The sequence below is a fragment of the Nestor notabilis genome, unplaced genomic scaffold (genome assembly GCF_000696875.1).
Source record: "Nestor notabilis isolate BGI_N333 unplaced genomic scaffold, ASM69687v1 scaffold32978, whole genome shotgun sequence".
NCBI classification, from domain to species: domain Eukaryota; kingdom Metazoa; phylum Chordata; class Aves; order Psittaciformes; family Psittacidae; genus Nestor; species Nestor notabilis.
The window spans coordinates 7,076-25,714 of record NW_009941250.1 but is presented as its reverse complement, the minus strand read 5'-3'; the positions used below and the strand labels follow the sequence as shown (position 1 = coordinate 25,714).

The window sequence follows — 18,639 nt, the reverse complement described above, 5'->3', positions numbered from 1 at the left end:
AGGGCTGGCTCATTTTGCTGGGTATGGTGTTTCCTGAATAAACGTATAGACTGAAGAATCAGCTGTCAAGCTCTCAACCATTTTTAGATCAGCGTCTTCCTCAAGTGAGGTCCCCAGCTCTGCATTTCGTTAAAATTAAGAAAAAGCATGAGGATTCAAAATACTCTGAAGAGCAGAGTGTTTTGCCTCCTATGATAGAGTGTGTTGGAGGCTGTACTCTGCATTGTGTTTTCAATGTAAAGGAAACAAAGAGTTACCATGTCATAGTTATCATCTTTCCAAGAAGGTCACTGACTTTTGGAGTCTGTAGACTTAATTTTCACTGGTATTTCCCAGGAAAGAGAAAAAATTGTCTGCTGTGCCATCAATGTATAAGTGCACCACATGCTTGCCACTGGTAAGGTGTTTGATTCAAGGTCCCTGTTAGGGCTGCATGAGCAAAAATTCCCACTGTAAAATTAGTTTCTGGGTTTGTAGTGCCCTAACACCTTCTAAGCCTGAAGATACCTGGCTGTTGGTGTGCTCACTTCATACGTGCTTACTGAATCCTGCGGGAACCACAGAGGACGCTGCTGCTGCCCTCCAGCCCCACGGCTCAGCCGTGCCTTGGCTGCGGTTTCAGCCCCAGCCCAGCTGCCCTGGCCCATGATCCCTGTTTTTACTCGGGGTTTGCAGAAGCACCAGGTGGCGCTTGAATGCAGGGCCAGGGCAGCCAGAGTCTTCCCAACGTTAGGGTTTATAGAAAAGTTTTAATTTTATTTCTATTTACTTGGATTTTTAGTTTTTGAAGGGCAGATTCCTGTCAGGGTTTCTTGTGGATGCTCTGTTGCTTAGTCTCACCACTTCATGCTTATTTTAAGCAACTTGTTACTGTTTTTACACACACTTGCCTTTTATAACGCCCTTTCCTTGCCAGATTTTTCTTTAACGAACACATGGGAAATTGCTTAGACAGGTTTGCTGGTTGCCATGAGAGTGATAGAAAACACAGCAGCATGAGTGAGGGGTTCTCTTAGGGACCCTTAAATTCCCACTGAAGTACAAAGACTCATCCTGAAATTTGCTAAGAGCCCAGGAAAGAAAAATTCTCAGCTCCTCCAAGTCTCTGCCAAGCATTCAGGATTGAGCTATGTGTTGTTTTACTCTAAGCTCATCCCAGGCAGACTCAGGGAGTTGCAGGTCACGTTTACTCTTCTCATTTAGCAGAACGATTTGTTTACAGTTGGTGCATACATCCTGCCTTTGGGGTTTAGATCAGAATCTGCAGGAACCTCAGACACAAGGATGTGCCCGTGGAATGATACAAATGGAAGATGCAGCATATCTCTGCAAAACCTACTCAAGGCTCTGACACCAATTTTCCATGAAAGTGCCTTGAAAAAACAAGAAGTTCATTATATTCAGAGTTGTCACTGTGGTCTTCCTTCCACTGTGAGAGGCTGGAGCCATTATTTCCCTGCCTTTAGAAGCAATTATAAGTGTTTGTGTGGAATAAGCATTAGAGACAACCAGGGAGAAAAGACCAGAGGAGAACACTGAGTTCATTGGTTTAGGAACAGTCAAACTGAGGAATGAGCTAAGAAATCCCCAAGTAGTACTGAAGATGGCAAAAACATTGTTATCCAAATTCACGAAATATTTCTAGAACACCTAATGCCTTAACCATCCTGCCTACCAACTGAGGCATGTCAGCTGTGCTGGATTTTCACAGGTACAGAGAGGGGTGTATGTGTGAGCTGATTTAATCAAACCTCTTTTGAGCACAGGCATAGTCTGTGTAGTACTGCAGTGCCCTTTCTGCTAAGCAAATGCAGATTAAAAATACCCAAACCCAAATTTTCTCTTCCACTTCTCTATACAGTCCTTTCTCCTCTTTATTTTTTTTTCCCCCTACTTGCTCCTGTATTCGAGTTTTAGTCTAAGGTATAAATTTAATTTGTCTTGTGAAGGAATTGGTAAGTGAATATGAGGTTGGGCATTTTGCAGTAAGTGTGAAATATAAGCTAGTCCTACTACAGCTATGGTTATCTCTGAGAATAACATAGAGTGATGTATTTCACTAATATATATATCTTAGCAACAGAAAGATGTTTAATGATGTCTCCTTAAAATAGAGGAAAAGCAATTTTGAACCCTATTTCTTCCCTAAACATATATTAGTATTCTAGGGTGCAGTGAAGGTGTTATGTGTGCTGAGAGTAGATAACCTTAATTTTATAGCCTGACAATTGAATGTAGATGCAGCATTTATGATTACAATCGTGTTAAAGCATGTTTTGAGTGCTGAACAGGCTCCTATCTCAGTGTGTTAGCGAAAAACCTTTTAAACTAGCACTTTTGAGGTGTCTAATTGGGGCTAATTTAATTTTTTGAAAGCATACGTGTAAAATATAGTAAAATAGATATAAGTCAATCTGTATTTGCTTAGTGTTGGTTACTTTGGTAATTAGAAACCAAAATAGAAAGACAGTGTGTCTATCTCAGATCAGACATTGCATAAAGTGGTGGGTGGCATCTCAGATCCTCAAGGGAGGTTTTTTGTGACTGGTGACAAACCCCTGACCACTTTCAACAGACTTTGGCCCTACATCCTTCCTTTTCTGGGAAGACGACTTCATAGGTAATTTATGCTTGTAATTCAGAGCTAAAGTAAAGTAGAAAGTTTAGAAACTATCTTTCAGGGTACTACCACTCTTGTTGTGGTACCTAGAGGTTCAAATGGGATATTTGGAAACATTTCTTTACTGAGAGGTGGTCAAATAGTGGAAGAGGCTTCATAGAGAGGTGGTTGATGCCCCATGTCTGTCAGTGTTTAAGAGGCATTTGGACATTTAATAATGTCCAAATTAATAATGTCCAAAGAGGCATTTAATAATATGCTTTAACTTTTGGTTAGCTCTGAAGTGGTCAGGCAGATGGACTAGATGATTGTTGTCAACTAATTCTATTGTATAGTTACCTCTCACTCCAGTGTGCAAATTGCAAATACGACAAACTGCAAACCATCAGAGCTCTGGCAAGGGGCTATAAACAAACCTGTTCATCAAGTGTTGCTGCTTCTCTCAGGAGATCATTCGTTTCATCTGCAGCATCATCAACCTGGATGGTCCAAAGCACAGCATGGTTCTTTTTTTTGGACATTGCTGCCTGTATGTGGGGGGAAAAATGTCAGTGCATCTGAAAACAAATGATTTGCCTTGTGAGGGCAAGGATAGAAATTTACAGGAAGGGAGTGGAAATTTATAGATTAAAATTACATAAAAAAAAAATGTAATCACTATTTGTACCTGGAGATGGGTGGTAGTGAGGTTCAGCTCATTCAAGCGCTTTTGAGCTGCAACACCTGTAGAAATGCTCAGTAAAGTTGATTTGCTTTCATCGATAGCTAGAACTGCTAATCGAATGTCATCTGTCAAATCCCAAATACATTTGTCACAGCCTGATAAGAAAATAAGAGAGTGTCATTTTTCTTTACTGTTTGTGTCAGTTAACAGCATGTATCTTAAATTCACATTATAGTGCTCTTGTCCTATAGTGTTTCCTTCTGTTTGTCATTGATGGATCCTGATGGGTACCCATTTTTCTTTCACTTTTGTCCGCCCACTTCTGAGGTCCCACAGTACAGTCATGACACTTCCAGCTGAGCAGCACCAGCTGGGACTGCTCCAAGAGGCTGCCACAGCAGCTCCGTAATCAGTAGCAAGAGAGAGGAGGTATTTCCTGGCTATTCTCTAGAGGATCTGCATGTTTGTTGCCCGAAGGACAACAGATGAGGGTCAAAAAACAGCTTCATTTTGTCCGAAGCCAAAACTCTGTATTTAAAACTTAGTGGTATGAGAAACAAGGATATCCAGCAGATGGGCTCTTGGCTGCCTATTTGATTAGGAAGACAACTTGTAAAAACATAGTTATAATGCTATAATAGTTATAACTTGCACAGAACTATATCCTCATCCCTGCTGAATGCTTGCAATACTACCTTTTTTTTAATGACATTTGTGTCACCACTAAATGCGAGAGACTTAGGTGAATGTGAAACACTGATTCCTACATGAATTTTTGCTTGCTATTTTACAGTCGGTATTCTTGATGGCAGCAGCTCCCAAGTGTTTTCCTTCTGGTTGCACTTCTGGGCACACAACCTGTCTTTTCGGGAGTTGATTTAGGAATCCATATGTGCTACGTGGTCTGCATTATACTGCATAATTATACTAACATTTGAAAAAAAACATCAGTGGTTACCAATAATTACAACATAGTGCTTCTGGAAACTCCCCAGGCTTCCTGTTATTAGAACAGGGGAGATGATAGTGGAAAAGCAACTGATTGATGGATGTATGTTGAATTGCCAACAGCAACGATCTATATTAGATGTACAACTAGAAAGCCATAAATACATGCAAGATGATACAGGTAAAGTTGTGATGGCAGCTTTTATGGCTAGAATATTATTTTGCAGTCACTGTGTCTTGGAGTCTATAGAAGTAACTTAGGTGATTGATACATATCTACTGCTCCGCAGTTTTGTCATTCAGCCTGTATCAGAGTTAGATGTATGCATGTACTCAGTCAAGCAAGTGAGAACATGTTTAAATATTCTTTCATCAGGACATTGTGCACATTCACATATTCAAGTGTGCTGTGGGACCAAGGTCAAAGTGCTGAGCCAACTGGAGAACTGAGCCCTTAAGTTAGTATTTGTAAGCATCTAAATACAAGACCAATATTCTTAGTGTTCTCATGATAATCTTCTTACTGATGGTTGGGCAGTCTGTGCCAGTAGAAACTTGAGGACTGTCTGCGAGGCATTCTCCCGTCTGGCTGTCACACATTCTCCCTCCACAGTTACATTCTGGGGGAAAAAGAAAGGAGTTGTGAAAGAAGAAGCTTCAAAATGTGCAACTCATCTTTCCCCTTCCACGACTAGTTAAATGATTGTATGTAGGATCATGCATGGATAGACCATCCAAAATTGAGGACTTTCTGGACTGATTTTTCCTTCAGTATGTAGAAAAAGGTGGGTTTTGCACTGCTGTCAGGTTGGACCAGGTAAAAATACAAGGTGGGAAACAGAACCAGAAAGCCTCTGCTGAAAGAAATTGTTCAGAGCTTTCTCACTAGTCACAAGCAGAGGCAGTGAGGCCAGAGTTGCATCATCTGGGCCATTGTGCATCACCATCTAGAGAGGGTGATGTTCAGGAGATGGATTAAGAAAAGTGGTACAACTGTGGTTAATCATTAGTTACAAATCTCTCCACAGCTCTGTGGAATTAATCAATGCTCTGTCAGGTTGCCACTGAATAAGCTTTCCAGCTATCAGGGACTGATAGTGGACTCCAATTCCATCATCATCTTGACCATATCAAAAAGTAAATATCTCCTACCACTTACAAGGAATAAATGAGGTTTTATATTTTGTATAACTTGAGTAAGCTACATTTTTATTGCCAGTACAAGTGGCTTTTTAAAAAGTATAATTTTTAATCTAAAGTGTCTCTTTCAAGGTTTAATTGGTTTTTAAAATATATTATTTTAAAGATTACAATATTCTTGGAACACTTGAATAGAATAACAAAAACTCAAGGAGAACGTAAGAACAGCAGCGACTTATCTGGAATTTGTTTTGTTCATGTGATTCCTGGTTTCAGCAGTATTTCATATAACAAAATTGTTTACTGTCATTTTAATGCAGCCCATTCATTCTTCTCTGTGAATTACCCTCGTATTTACATTCCACATTTCACATTAGAGGAATTATCAGCAAAAAAGTGTAATACAGTTTCAAAGTCAACACAATGGATTAACATTGGAATAGTTCTGTCTAAGTGAACTAGTCTTAGTAGAACTACTCAGTTTTTGTACTAATGTAAGAACAGAATTTGGGTTTGAATTTTGTGGGGCAATCAATAGTTTGACCTCACCACAGTCTGTGGGAACTGGGTGCCTCACAGATTTAGAGTCTACTTTTAAAAAACCCCAACTTCTTAGTGAAGTGAAAGAAAACTCTCAGTTGAAACCAGAGGTTTCTCTTTAACTGTGTCACAGGATCTAGGCTATTCCCAGGTGGCAAGTTACAAGATTAAAATTTCAATGACACTGGCGCTCAAATTGTGTCTTCATATTCAGATGGATAACTCTTAGTTTGCTATACAAATGATTATAGTAAATTAATTTCAAAAGCAGTCTTGACAATTTTTCATCTGATTAGGAAGTACCATATTTTTAGTAGGGAATTAAGACTTTCCATGCTACTGTGGCTTTCTGGTGAAGAAAACTTCTAAATTTACCTTTATTTCTGAGGAACATTTGTGAAAGCTTTGAAGTGTCACTAAAGAACATGTGGTTAAAAAATTTATTGAAAAGCAGCTGAAAACTACTGCTTTGTAAACTACCCAAGTAGTTTGGATATTGTGGATGTATTGAGTGGTGCTCGCAATCTATGCAGTACTGTCCAGTACAGCACTTCTTGGTGTTCAGCAAAAATGAAGATGAAACAAGAAGTGTGTAATTCTCTGAAACACAATACTTCAAATTCAGGATTTGCTAGTCAACTGCAAGATTAAATTCGCTCCTAACAGAGCAAAGCTGCTCTATCTTACAACATATTCAAGTGCCCAGGCACGTTTATATTTAGCAAAGATCAAACACTACAAGGCAATCTGCTAATGAAGAGAATTACCAAGATGATTTATAGTCTGCATGAAAAATCTCTGTAGAGAAGTCCTGTACACCATGAAATCCCACTTAAACTGTACCTCAGAAACATAAATAATATCAAGGCATTCTGCCTCCAGTTCGTTAAGGGTACAAACCAGAACCGTATTGAGGTTATGAAAGCTGGACTTCAGTGTAGAAACTCTTATGTTCAGAGATGCCTTCCAAAATTACGTCTTGCACAATTCGCTTAGACACTTGGAATGCTCTGTAATTCTCAGACTTCCGGCAAAGCTACTCTTAGTTATTTGAAGTTCTGCTTTTGCCCATTGCCAGGGCATGATTGCAGTGGTTTGCCGAGTTGAAGTGTAGGGTGCGTTTCTCCCGCCTCATGGCATTTAGGAGCCACAGACTAGATCCTGTCATTCATTACAGGAGAACTGCAGTTAGAACATCTCTGGTGAACTGAATTAGACAGTGAAATGCATAAATAAGGTTTTTGTTTTTGCAACCTCAAAACCCCAAAGTTGTTGAATTTCAGGCATGTCTTGGGTGCCTAAATCCACGCCGGAGGTGAGTTTTGGGGCATGCTGTTCCGTGCAGCCAATGTCTTTTTGACTGGTTTGGATACCTGGGATAGGCTTTGGGGATTACTGTGCCTGAGCACCATCTCTGCCTGTTCAACCTAAATAGAATTTAAGCATGTGACTTAGCAATGTGAATTAAATCCTGGAGAAGGACACTCAGCTTGTAGCTGTCACAGGCATATAAAAACAAAAGGGACCACTAGTGGCATCATTCACTCACAACCTTCCAAACAGGTCCCAAACACACATTAGCACTTTATAGTAAGTTAGTAAAAAGCAAATTCCAACTATACAGGGAGTTGCAAGAAGGGGACAGGCTTGATCAAGACATTGCTAAGGCTTTCTGTACCTTGAGATCCTGGAGCATGTCAGAGGCCTAGGCTGGGTGCATGCTTTGGCCGTGTCTTACCTTTGAGTCAGGCTGAGAGCTAGGAGTGATTCATCTGCTCCATTTGTGTTCTGGACCTTAAAGGAAGGACCCTGGCAAAGAGGTTGGGAAGGAGCCCCAAGGTCCTTGCTCTGAGCACGTGCATTTTGCCTTCAGCAGTGGCTATTGTGTGGTGCTTTGAAAGCGGATGTGATCTTGTCTCCCAAAGCCAAGACACTGGGTGTGAGGCTAAAGTCCTATTTGGATCAAACTTCATGTAAATTAGGAGAACAAGTATATTAGAGGATGCAAACCTCTGTGGCCCCTCTGTGTAGGTATGTTTTGGTAAGATCTTCTGGGTAGCGCTTTACCAGACCCTGGAAGTACAGTCATCTCTGGTGTGGAAATGCAGAAATCAGCAAGATTACATGGACATATGGAAAATGAGGAATAGATTACCAGTGTGAAAAACAGCAGAAGCTGAGCAGGGATTGGGTCAGGACAGGAAGGACAAAGTCTTTAAGCACCGTCAGTGTGAGTGGTTATGTTGGACAGCGTGTGGTGTAGACAAACACAAAGGTGCAGTCTCTGCCCAAAGAAAGATTAGAGACCCGTATTTAAAACAAGATGCAGGACACAACAGTGTCTACATTCATCCTTCCCAGGCATTTGAGATGTTGGAGTCTGGAGTCTGATAGTGCAAGTGCCTGGGATGATTCAACTGAACAGACATCCAAGTTACCCTGCCAGGTAGTGGCTGGGAGCACACTTTGCCCCACCAGGGCCACAGGTGTCTGATGACTGAATTAGGCATCTCTGATCTCTGAGAGGTCACCCACAGACCATGCTGTTTTGCTTGGCTATGCTGCACTACACCATAGACAATACCTGTACAGTTTTTAGCGAATCTGGCATCCCCGTAGTAACCCGGAGCACATCGTTCGCACTTGAACCCGGTGGTGTTGCGCAGGCAGTTGCGGCACTGGCCGGTCACTTCATCACAGTCTTCAAAAATCAGGTTTGGGTCTGAGTTGCCACTGCAGTCACATTTTTTACAAGTGCTTCCAATTAGCAAAGGGTTCCCATAGTAACCAGGGGCGCACCTGAAAGGAAGAGCAAACCCAGCGATGATGAGCAGTGACATTCCCATCCGCAGTACCCTTTTTTCTCTGACCTTATTTATATTACCAGGAGTTGATGACAGTTGGCAGCTGCCAACAGACAGAGGGCAAATTAGGAGCTCTATTTCTGCAGAGGCTGTTTTGTGCTCTTACCTTAATCTGTACTGTTCTATATTTCTTCCTTCTTGAACACTCCTGGTATCTCAATCACATCAGTCTGCATTATGTTGTTTTTGTGTGTCTTTAGCAGTAAAATGATTTGTTCCCCATTGTTCTAAAATCTGTGACAGAATGCCCTTGGCAGAGAGGTAGCTTTAGTGTTTATTTTGGTCTCTTTCAGCTTTGGATCTCACCAGCTATACTGTGTTATATAGGAAACTGGGGTAAGATACTGCCATTTCATGATGCTGAAACTCAGAGGAAGTTCAGACCTTATTTCCATTATAAGACACATAACAAAGTGTTATTAATATTATTATATATAAAGAGGTTTATATAAATACTTCTATGGTGAGGGACTGAGATGGTTTCTGATTTTTGCAAAACAGAACAGGCACTGAACCAGCTACCATTTTCCAGATTTGTTCGATGTTAGCATGCTGGCTGAGGGCAAAAGGCTGAGAGCAACCACCAGCACAGGAGGGGAGGATTCCTGTGTTGGTTTTGCAGAGGGAGAGAGGGAGGAGGGCAATAAGCACCACAGGGGTGGTCTGAAATGGGTCCAAATTGCTTTTTGTGTCTTGTCATTTTTGGGAAGCATTTCAACTGAAAATTTACTGCATCTTAAAATGGACAAGATACTGAAACTGTAGTAATTTTTCAAAGTCTAGACAAACTAGCGATATGTAACATTCCTGGGTAACCAGTAGCCCTAGATTAAGGCATCGGGTACTAGCTTTGGTGTCATTGTTTGGAAAGAAAGGAGACGGTCTCTGTTAAAGGAGTTTCTGACAGTAGCAGGGAGTGTGCTTAATCCTTCAAGCTAGAGGAACTTTTACAAAACAGCTAGTGAGGTGGACAAAGCTGGCACCAGAGTGGGCATGGAGCAGCTCACGGGGGCTTCAAACAAGGGCTTCTCTGGAGGAGCTGGTGGCTGGAGCAGTATGAAACAGTGGCTGAGGGACTGGGGAGGGGTAAGGGGTAACACACACTGTTCATGGTGTCACTGTGGGGTGGCAGGAGGGTCCATGACCCAGCAGCCTGGGGCACAGAGATCAGGAACTCATACCTCCCAAGCTGGGAATGAATAATCGCTGCAGAGAAGGGGATAACTAGCTGGTGTAGCAATTGTTGACTGAAGAAATCAGAGGATTGAATAGTTGTTCCAGTGATTTAAGTAAGGAGGAGTTATTGCACTTCATCCTGTTTTATCACCCTATTGTCCTTGTCTTTTCTCCAATCCATAAAGTCCTTAAAGTCCTGTTTTAAGATGCTGTTTGTTCTGCTGTTTGTGGGTTGGAAGGGTGAGCTCTCAGGCAGATTAATTTAATTTTCCCAGGTTCTGGATGGGGACCTGAGCCAAGGTCTCTTGTCTCCTAAAATATGAACATAGTCAAATCCAGGTTCTGCTGTCTGAATAATGAAAATGTGGGAGATCTGATAAGAGCTTCCAGTTTTGATCTGTTTCTACATTTGCTGATTTATTTATTTTTTTAATAAAGAAAGTAATTTCCTCAGTGCTGCTTTGTTCATGTTCCAGTCCTGAACCCCCACAGAAAAAACACATAAAATTTTAAGCATCTTAATGTAAAACACTTGGCTGCCTCAAATCCTGCTTTTGCCAATGACAAAGGCTCTGTTTGTCTCTTTGCAGCACTGCCAGAGTCTTTGGTGCAGATCTTATCATTTTGGTGACCCAGATGTAAAGAACAAAAGTGTGACCGGGAGGCTCTATGCACCCCTCAAAGAACTGTGAATGTGACACTGAGTGCAGAGTGTGATTTTACTGACTTTGGTGGAGTTAATCCCCATTCCCATGGGAACTAGAGCAGGCAGTGATAGGAAATGCTACTATTCAGTCATGCCAAAAGTCTTGCTATAATTTTCTAATATTTCAGCCAATATGAGATTTTAGTGTTTTCCTGAATTTTAGAATTTCAGTATATTTGTGAAGTTTGACCAAGAAACCCCTGCTCTGTGGTTGTTTGTTTTGGGGTTTTTGTGGTTGGTTTTTTATTTTTATATTTTATTTTATTTTTTAGATATTCAGTTTATTCTGAACTCTCAACATTTTGGAGAGTTGCTTTGTAATTTTCTGTAGTTTGCTATTTCCCAAATGATAATCTGCCTAATGTGGCCAAGTTACAGAAGCCACTGAGCAGTGCTGGGGCCAGACCAGTGTGTTACTTACCAGTACCCAGCTCTGGTTTTCAGCTAGCATCTACCAAAGACTGCCTGCTGTTCCCATCAGGCCCACAACGTCTGCCCTCTCAAGGAGCAGGACAAGGTGACTTTTTTCTTCTTTTCTGAAATATACCATTCAGCTCACTTGCCAGAGACACAGTGGACAGGTCCTCATGAGTGCTGCTTTTTATGACCATGTGACTCACTTTTATTAGCCATATCTCCTCATCTGGAGTAGCTATCTAAAACAATTAGAAACTTTAAGAGCTGAAAATAAATGTGTCACCTTCACTTGCCCCTTCCCTTTGCCACTGAGTGCATCTCGTGGGGCTGATTTGCACTGGGCCTCTTTTGAACAGCTTGTAGCGTGTGAGAAGAGCAGAGGCCACTGGATGGAAACAACTTGCTCCATCTCTGCCCCTTATGGCCTGAAAAAGTAGAGGCCTGGGGTAAATGTCTTTTCCTCTGTTGTATCAATAAATGGCTCTTTGTTGCTAACAACAAATATTTCCTCTCCCATAATAAAGCTGCTAAGTTACCTTTGTTTCATTCTGTAGCCATGTTTGCTTCCTGTAATTATTGGTGAGTAAGAAATTAACTTCCTCTTCCCTGGTAATACCAAAAGAACCTTTTAATTTCATTCACTGTGGACACTAAGGAATGATTTGTTCAGTTACCTTTTTTAACATTTGGGCATTACCAAAACCTAGATTTCATCTACTGCCACCTTAATGCCTTATTACTGAAGTCCATGAGCAAGATGATTCATTTCTAAATTTCAAGTTGGGAAGCTGTTTTTCTCAGTTCTAGCAAAGGCCTTTGTGATTTCACAACAGTGTTTGCTGGCAAACATAAACTGGATAGGTTTGTGCCAAGCCCCCAGAGCAGCACAGGAAAGCCTCCTACATGTATGCCAGAGGAAATGAAGCAGATTGCCTCCTGGTGTGCAGCTCTGGAGATCCTCACACTGCCTGTGGAGGGGTGTCCTGCAGCTCACTGCCCCATGGTGCCCGTCACTGACCTCTGCAGAGAGCTGGGAGGGAGAGCAATGAGTAGGGTGTAGCCTTCCTCTCCCTGGGGAGACAAGCATCTATGTGGGCTGCAGAGTGGGACAGAGGCATTGCTCAGGATCCCCTAGTCCTCCTGCCAGCATGCTGATGGCACGGTAGGTGCCAGTGGGAATACGGAGTGGTGGCAGTGCCCAGCAGCAGCGTACGTGAGACAAGGAGTTGCTCTTTGTCAAGTGAACAGGCACAAGCAATGATTTCTAATCAGTCTTTAAAATGCTTTTTGCTGTTTCTGGCACAAATGGGAGTAGGACCAGGAGCTTACCAGTAGAAATGTCTGGTTTGTTGCTGCTTGCTACCTATCTCAGCAGTTAGTCAAGGACTTAATATGGTGACCAGGACAGGCTGATTTCTTTCTGTAGCTTTTTCTAACCCGTCTATGAAGCTTTGTCTTCTTTGAGGCAGATGCACTGTGTCAGTCTGTGTGGGGGCTATTAGAAAACGAAGCTGATGCTATTTTCTGCTGTTACTATGCATCTGCTATTCATTTCATATGATTTGAATTGCTTGGAGTCTAGTTGACATTTTAATAACCATTAAGAAACCTTACTGACCTTTTAATTGTCTGCGTTATCCTTTGTGTATAAATCTGATATTTTGGAAGAACAAAAGAATACAGCCATAGGCCTGGAAGCAAGGGTTATTTTTTTTTATTTTTGGGCCATCTGTTTAAAGGGCTATCACTATTTCTGTCACCATGTTAGAGATGCGGACGTAATATGCTGATGGTTTTGCATCATCTGTTAGGGGCAAAAGCCTTCACTCTTTTTTCCATCTTACCTTTTTCATATTGATTTCTGTTTGCATCTTAAGCCTCCTCTTTCTCCATTCTCTGGTATTTATATTAAGTATCATTTGAATTCAAGACTTGCCTGTTAATGATAGTGGACTGAAGTCTTAAATACTTCAGGGGCTTTAAAGAAAATCAAAATGAGGTGTTCAGGAAGCCATCCTGAACAGCCAATTCACATCATATTATGTCTGAGGCATCCTATACCCCTCAGTCTTTGTGTTAGAGCTGTTCTAATTTACAGGTCAGCTGCTCAAGGAGAATTTCTAAATTATAATCAGGCCTCTGACATTTGTTGAGACATCATCCATGTGTGTTCATAGCGAGTAAGATGGTGCTTTACAAGATAGGAGAGTAAGTTATATTTCTGCTGTATAGCTCCATTTATTTGAGTACTTTGTTATTTAGAGGATATTTACTGGAAATTGTTTACGGGCATAAGGGAAAGTTGAAAAGCAACACTGGCCTATGTTTGGTTGTTTATTGAATTATGTCTATAATGTACATTTAAAATTTAACTAAAAAGGCTACATCTGCTCCTTAAGAATTTGACTAGATGACGGATTTCCTCCTTTGCTTTTGAAAAAATGCATTTGTTAAAAGCTTACTATATGTTTTAGAGCTGTGAATTGAAAGAAGCATCTATGTGGTCATTGTTTTTCACTTCAGTTGCTGTTTCTGATGTGTATTTTGTATTTTGATTTTTAAATTGTATTCCTGTTAGGAAGATTACCACATGAAAGTACACAAAGTCTAAGAACTCAATCAAAATACATCATATGTAAATGTCTGTCTTACCCTGACATGTCTCCATGGCAAGTTTTTATTGTTTTTAGTGGAGAATGAGATCCTTTAACAGACATGATTCAACCTGATGAAAATACATGTGCAAGCTTTCTCCCACATATGGGAAGATTCCTACAGAGACTTCTGGACTTCAGTATTATTGACCAGCAAGTCATCCTATTAGTTTCTTACCTTTCACAGTTGGGTCCTGCATAGTTTTCCTTACAGACACAGCGCACACTTCCACTTTTTCTGTAACAGGAGACTGCAAAGCTGGAATTTCATTAGAATGAATAGTTAGAATAGAAGGCAATGGCAAACACTTGGGAGTATTTCTTTCTTACATTATGGACATTTGCTGTCAGTGTGAACTCTGGCTCATGGTTACTCACTGCTGAATAGGGATTCTTGAGCTCTGTATGTTACTCACATTACACCCCTTGTTTAGTCTTTTTAATTAGTGTAGAAAGCACGAATTCATATCTAGCACTATGGAGCTATATAAATACAGATATATCTGAAAGGTTTGTCTTGCAGTGTAGATCAGACACACCTGCAGGTTTTGATACACCCATGTTAGATAAGGGACTTAGGATAAATGTGTATGTCATGGAGAAGTAATTGCATCCTCTGTCTTATTCTAAGGGGTAAAATATTGCTTATGCAAGACACTGCAGTGAACACTTCAGGAATTGAGATTCTGGAATGGGTGTAGCAGTTTCCAGTGCAAATCCTACAGTTTTCTCAAATCCGATCTGGAAGTACCAAGTTGTGAGAACTCACCTCATTTGCAGTAACCAGGGCTGCTCTACTATCTCTGAGTAAGCCGAAACGAGTCTGGGGCCTCCTCTTAGACCAACATGCCAGGTATTGACACTGCTTGCAGTAATAGCTTGGGGTGTAATTTTCACTGCCATGATTCTAGATCATGGATTCCTTTCCTTCCGTATGTTTTCAGGATTTAACATGTTTAACTATGAGACCCAAGAAACAGCAGCAGCAGATGTGGAAAGTGCAAATTGTATACACTTCAAACGCAGTGATGGACATGGCTTAAATACATTTGCAAGAAAAAGACATACAATCCTAAAGATGTTTCCAGTTAGTTTGCAATATGTGTGAGTAAGTTTCTGCCAGAACTGGAACGCGAGCAGAGTAGTGAGTGGCAGCAGTTGCCAGCTGCGGGACCGTGGTTGCTAAAATGCAGGTCCTGAGTTGTACAGTGTTGGGCAGCTGTGGCCAGGTTGCATTGCTTTCATACAGAAGTACGAAAGGCTCAGAGCCATGGGAAAAGCATGATCCATGCTTGTTTTTACCTTGTTTTGGGAAGGAGCAGCATTGAAAGGTGACAATTCCTGCATAATTTCAGTTCCCACCAGCATTTCTCAGCTGGTTGGAAAACCAGGGTCAAATAAATCTGTGACTGGATGTCTGCTGTCTCAAAACATTTTATATAACCAGAGAGAACATAAAATGAGACTTTTCTCACAGAATTCACAAATTAACTTCTGTAAAGCTTTTGTGAGAACGTACTGAGAAAATTGTAACAGTTTGGCAGCCTTCCACTTCTTTTACAGAGGCTAATTCCTTCACGTAGTTGAAAAAACCACATTGTGGATTTAAGTTATGAAATAAGACTGAAGCCTTCCTGAAGTTTTACATTTTCTGTGGTCTTTTAGGGAAAAACATTTCATACAATTCCCTTGGGTTTGAAAAGAAGTAACATCTGCTGGACTGGGAAGCAATTTCTATCCTCCTTTCTTTATTCCAAAGAAATGATATTAGACTTTTATGTGTAATGTCCAAAAGTTATTCCAAAACTTCCCAGGATAGCAGATATGAAGATACTTTGTTCAGAAAATCTAGAGACACACAGATGAATCCCAAGAAAAAATATGTATCTCATGAGTCTGTCAGTTTACAGAGTTGGTCACTTTGTCTAACTATTATGAATTCACTGGCTATTTCCAAAGTAAAACAGAGTACAAACCAAACATCCTTTGGATGTTCTTTATTTAAGGCTTTTAATACTTCTCTGCTTTCTGGTAGAGTTATGGTTTTGCTTTAATATAAATGGAGCAGGATTAATGGAGAAAAAATAAATAATAAAAAAAAAGAACAGTTGTTCTTTCAGTTTAGTTGTGCAAGGCTGAATGTTGCTCAATCATTATTATCTGCCTGTTCCAGCTCCAGCTGAAGGCTATTGCTGTGGTCAAGTCTCTCTCATGCAAGAAGCTGAACAGGCAATTTCTGCATGTTATTTAAATACGAGTATGAGGCAAATTTGGATTGGATATTCCTTTAACTATTGCCTTCAGGACATTTCTAAGGGAAAACCCTGAAAAATTGAAGTGTATTTTTGCTGAGGTAGTTTTGAAGGGGCGACATATCGTGGAACATAGAATATCCTGACCCACAAGGATCATCAAGTTCAAGTCCTATATTGCTGCTAACCTTGAAGCATCTGCAGAGTCCTTATAACTTTTGTTCTCCCTTCACTGTCCCACACTGCTGTCCTTCTGAGTGTAGGGTTTCCTTATCTCTAGTGGTCTGGAATAAGAGAAGCATTAAACCCCTAGCAGAAGGGCTAAGGAGCATGCTGAAGCAGGGAATGCTCCTTGGCCTCTGCAGCCATCTCCTTTAGTGCTGGCAGAGATGATAGCCTGTAGCTCAGGTCCTTGCTGGTCCCACCACACCAAGCCTGGCTGGGCTGGCTGGCTGGCTCCCTGCTGTCAGGGGCACTGCTGCAGAGCCTGGTGGGCTGCAGGGCTGGGCAGGGTGCTGGGTGAATGCAGACCCAGCCATGCTCTGTCAAATTGCACTGTAGGGAGGACAGACTAGACCTTGCTTGACTGACCATGCTTAATAGAGACTGGGTCTTGTGAGTAAGTGCCTCAGACATGTGCAGCCCAGGTTGTGGTTGAGAGAATAGCTCCTTACACTAAAGTGTGCCCAACAGGTGAAAAAAACCTCCCACAATTTCTTTGCTAAGGAAAAACCATTGCTTCCAGCTGGTGTATTTCTATTTCTGGCATTTGCAACCGCTACTGAAACTGGAAGAAGTGGTCTGCTTCGTCTGTGAGCTTGCTCACTCTTAAGCCTGTCTACATGTGAGCAAAGCCAGGTTATTCCCGTGTTTCTGGAGGATTTTATTTGTAATCCAGGCAAAGCTGCAGTTTTTCAACAATAGCTGCTCCCCACCCCACATCCCTCCTCACATGTCTGCAGCTCACTGAGGAAGCCAAGAGGTGATCTGTGGGAGTTTGTCCAGAGTTAGTTTGCTCTGTGGCCATTTTGAGGCCGTGCCATTGAGCAGCTGAGCAAAATGCAGCTCATCCCACCTTAAGGCTGTATGAGTAATCCCATAGCAACAGCAAACAAACACAGTGAGGAAATTCCCCTTTGCTGAGAAGCCTTGCTGAAAGCAGAATGGGAAGTAACACAAGTGGAGTAAGTAGCTCACTAAAGAATAGCTTAAACCCAGCAGCAAGTATTTCTAACATTTCCTCTGTGCACTATAGTGGAATTTGCATAGGTGCCTCTCTCCCAGGGGATGGACCTTGAGCAAGAGGAAGTTGATAATTCCTTTCTGGTGCATTACTGACAGGCCACTAAGTATCTAGTACTGCTAGTCATGGTTTGTAGTTATTTGTTTCTTCTGAAGTAACAAAGTGGCTAACAGCTGGAGCTCTTTGGGTTGGTCTTGTTTTTCTGTCAGGCTTCAGAGTTTCTTATCCAAAGGTAGCTGGGCATCAGCTGAAGAGGCACCATAGCTGTCACAGTGTCCTTCAGCCTTTCCTTTCAAGTGTTACTGTACTAACCAGATCCATCTGCTGTTGACTCAGGAGACTGCCAGACTATGCTTTTTTTGTGGTTGGTTTTACTCTCCAGAGGTCATGGTTCTATGTGTCTGTTTGAGCTACATACGTCTCTGATGCCACCTTCTCTGGGAACTGATCTTTAAGGGATTCATAAGAGTAACCAGACAGCTGAATAATCTCACCTACATAAAAGAGGGTGGACTTAAACTTGCTCAAATATTTTCTGCTCCCTCTTGGTAAGAACTGATACGAGCATTTAAGGGTATTTTGCACCTTCTAAATGAAATGCTATTTCCTGTGGTGTTATGAGCAGCTGGTAGTCCTTTTATTTTCCCCCAGTTAGCAATGACAGCAGCCCTTGTATCCTGCATCCAGGAAGGAATGCTGAGCCCAGCTTGGAAGGGGCCAAAGCCAGCCCAAATCAAAGAGAAGCAAAGACTCTTCACTTACTTGGCAAGTGCTGGCAGGGGGCAGGGGCAGGGCTGGCAGAATGTGGGGACTCCTCTGACAACATCACCAATGAAGCCATCCGGGCATTGCTCACAGTGCTGCCCTGTTGTGTTTCTGTGGCAGTCCTTCAGTAGAAAGAGAGAGAGAGTGGTAAAAGTTAAATGGAGGTGCTGCCTAAGGCAGAATGAAATAATTTAGCTGGAGACCTGGCCAAGCAGAATAGGGGCAAATGCCAGACCCCAACCCTTTAAGGCACTGACAGAGGCAGCCAAACCATCTAGCACTGCTGCAAATAAAAATGCTATAAATTATCACACTGGCCAGCCAGAAAGTGTTGGCAAGGTGTGGTACAGGACAAAACAGACACACATGCCTGCTAGGTGCTGGAGCAGAAGCAGCACTGCCCAATGTCAGAGGTACTCAGGTGTAGCTGGTAACCCTGTATTGAATTGCATGTGCCAGCAGAAAAGATCCTTTTCACTGAAACCAAACCAAAAAATATCTGCTGGTGAATACTATCAGCAGATTTCAGCCTAGATACAAATTTCAGCAGTGCTTCTTCTTGGACATTGATGACTAGAAAAGAGCATTGGGGAAATCTGCCTGCAAAGGGTGATACACCAGTGGCTCTGATGCTTTTTTCCTGAGATGAG

The 18,639-nt window shown here is 41.6% G+C and overlaps 1 protein-coding gene across 1 annotated transcript in view; it reads right to left on the bottom strand.

Moving 5' to 3' along the window:
* LAMA4 (laminin, alpha 4) overlaps nucleotides 1–18,111 on the bottom strand; it is a gene marked incomplete at its 5' end in the record, with an annotated part of 52,650 nt that extends 34,539 nt beyond the window's left edge. Inside the window, 6 exons of the mRNA XM_010020767.1 lie at nucleotides 3,037–3,147; nucleotides 3,288–3,439; nucleotides 4,757–4,852; nucleotides 8,497–8,711; nucleotides 13,908–13,988; nucleotides 17,987–18,111. Coding sequence (XP_010019069.1) covers nucleotides 3,037–3,147; nucleotides 3,288–3,439; nucleotides 4,757–4,852; nucleotides 8,497–8,711; nucleotides 13,908–13,988; nucleotides 17,987–18,111 — 780 coding nt within the window. The remainder of the gene's footprint in view (nucleotides 1–3,036; nucleotides 3,148–3,287; nucleotides 3,440–4,756; nucleotides 4,853–8,496; nucleotides 8,712–13,907; nucleotides 13,989–17,986) is intronic.
* Nucleotides 18,112–18,639: the final 528 nt, after the last annotated feature.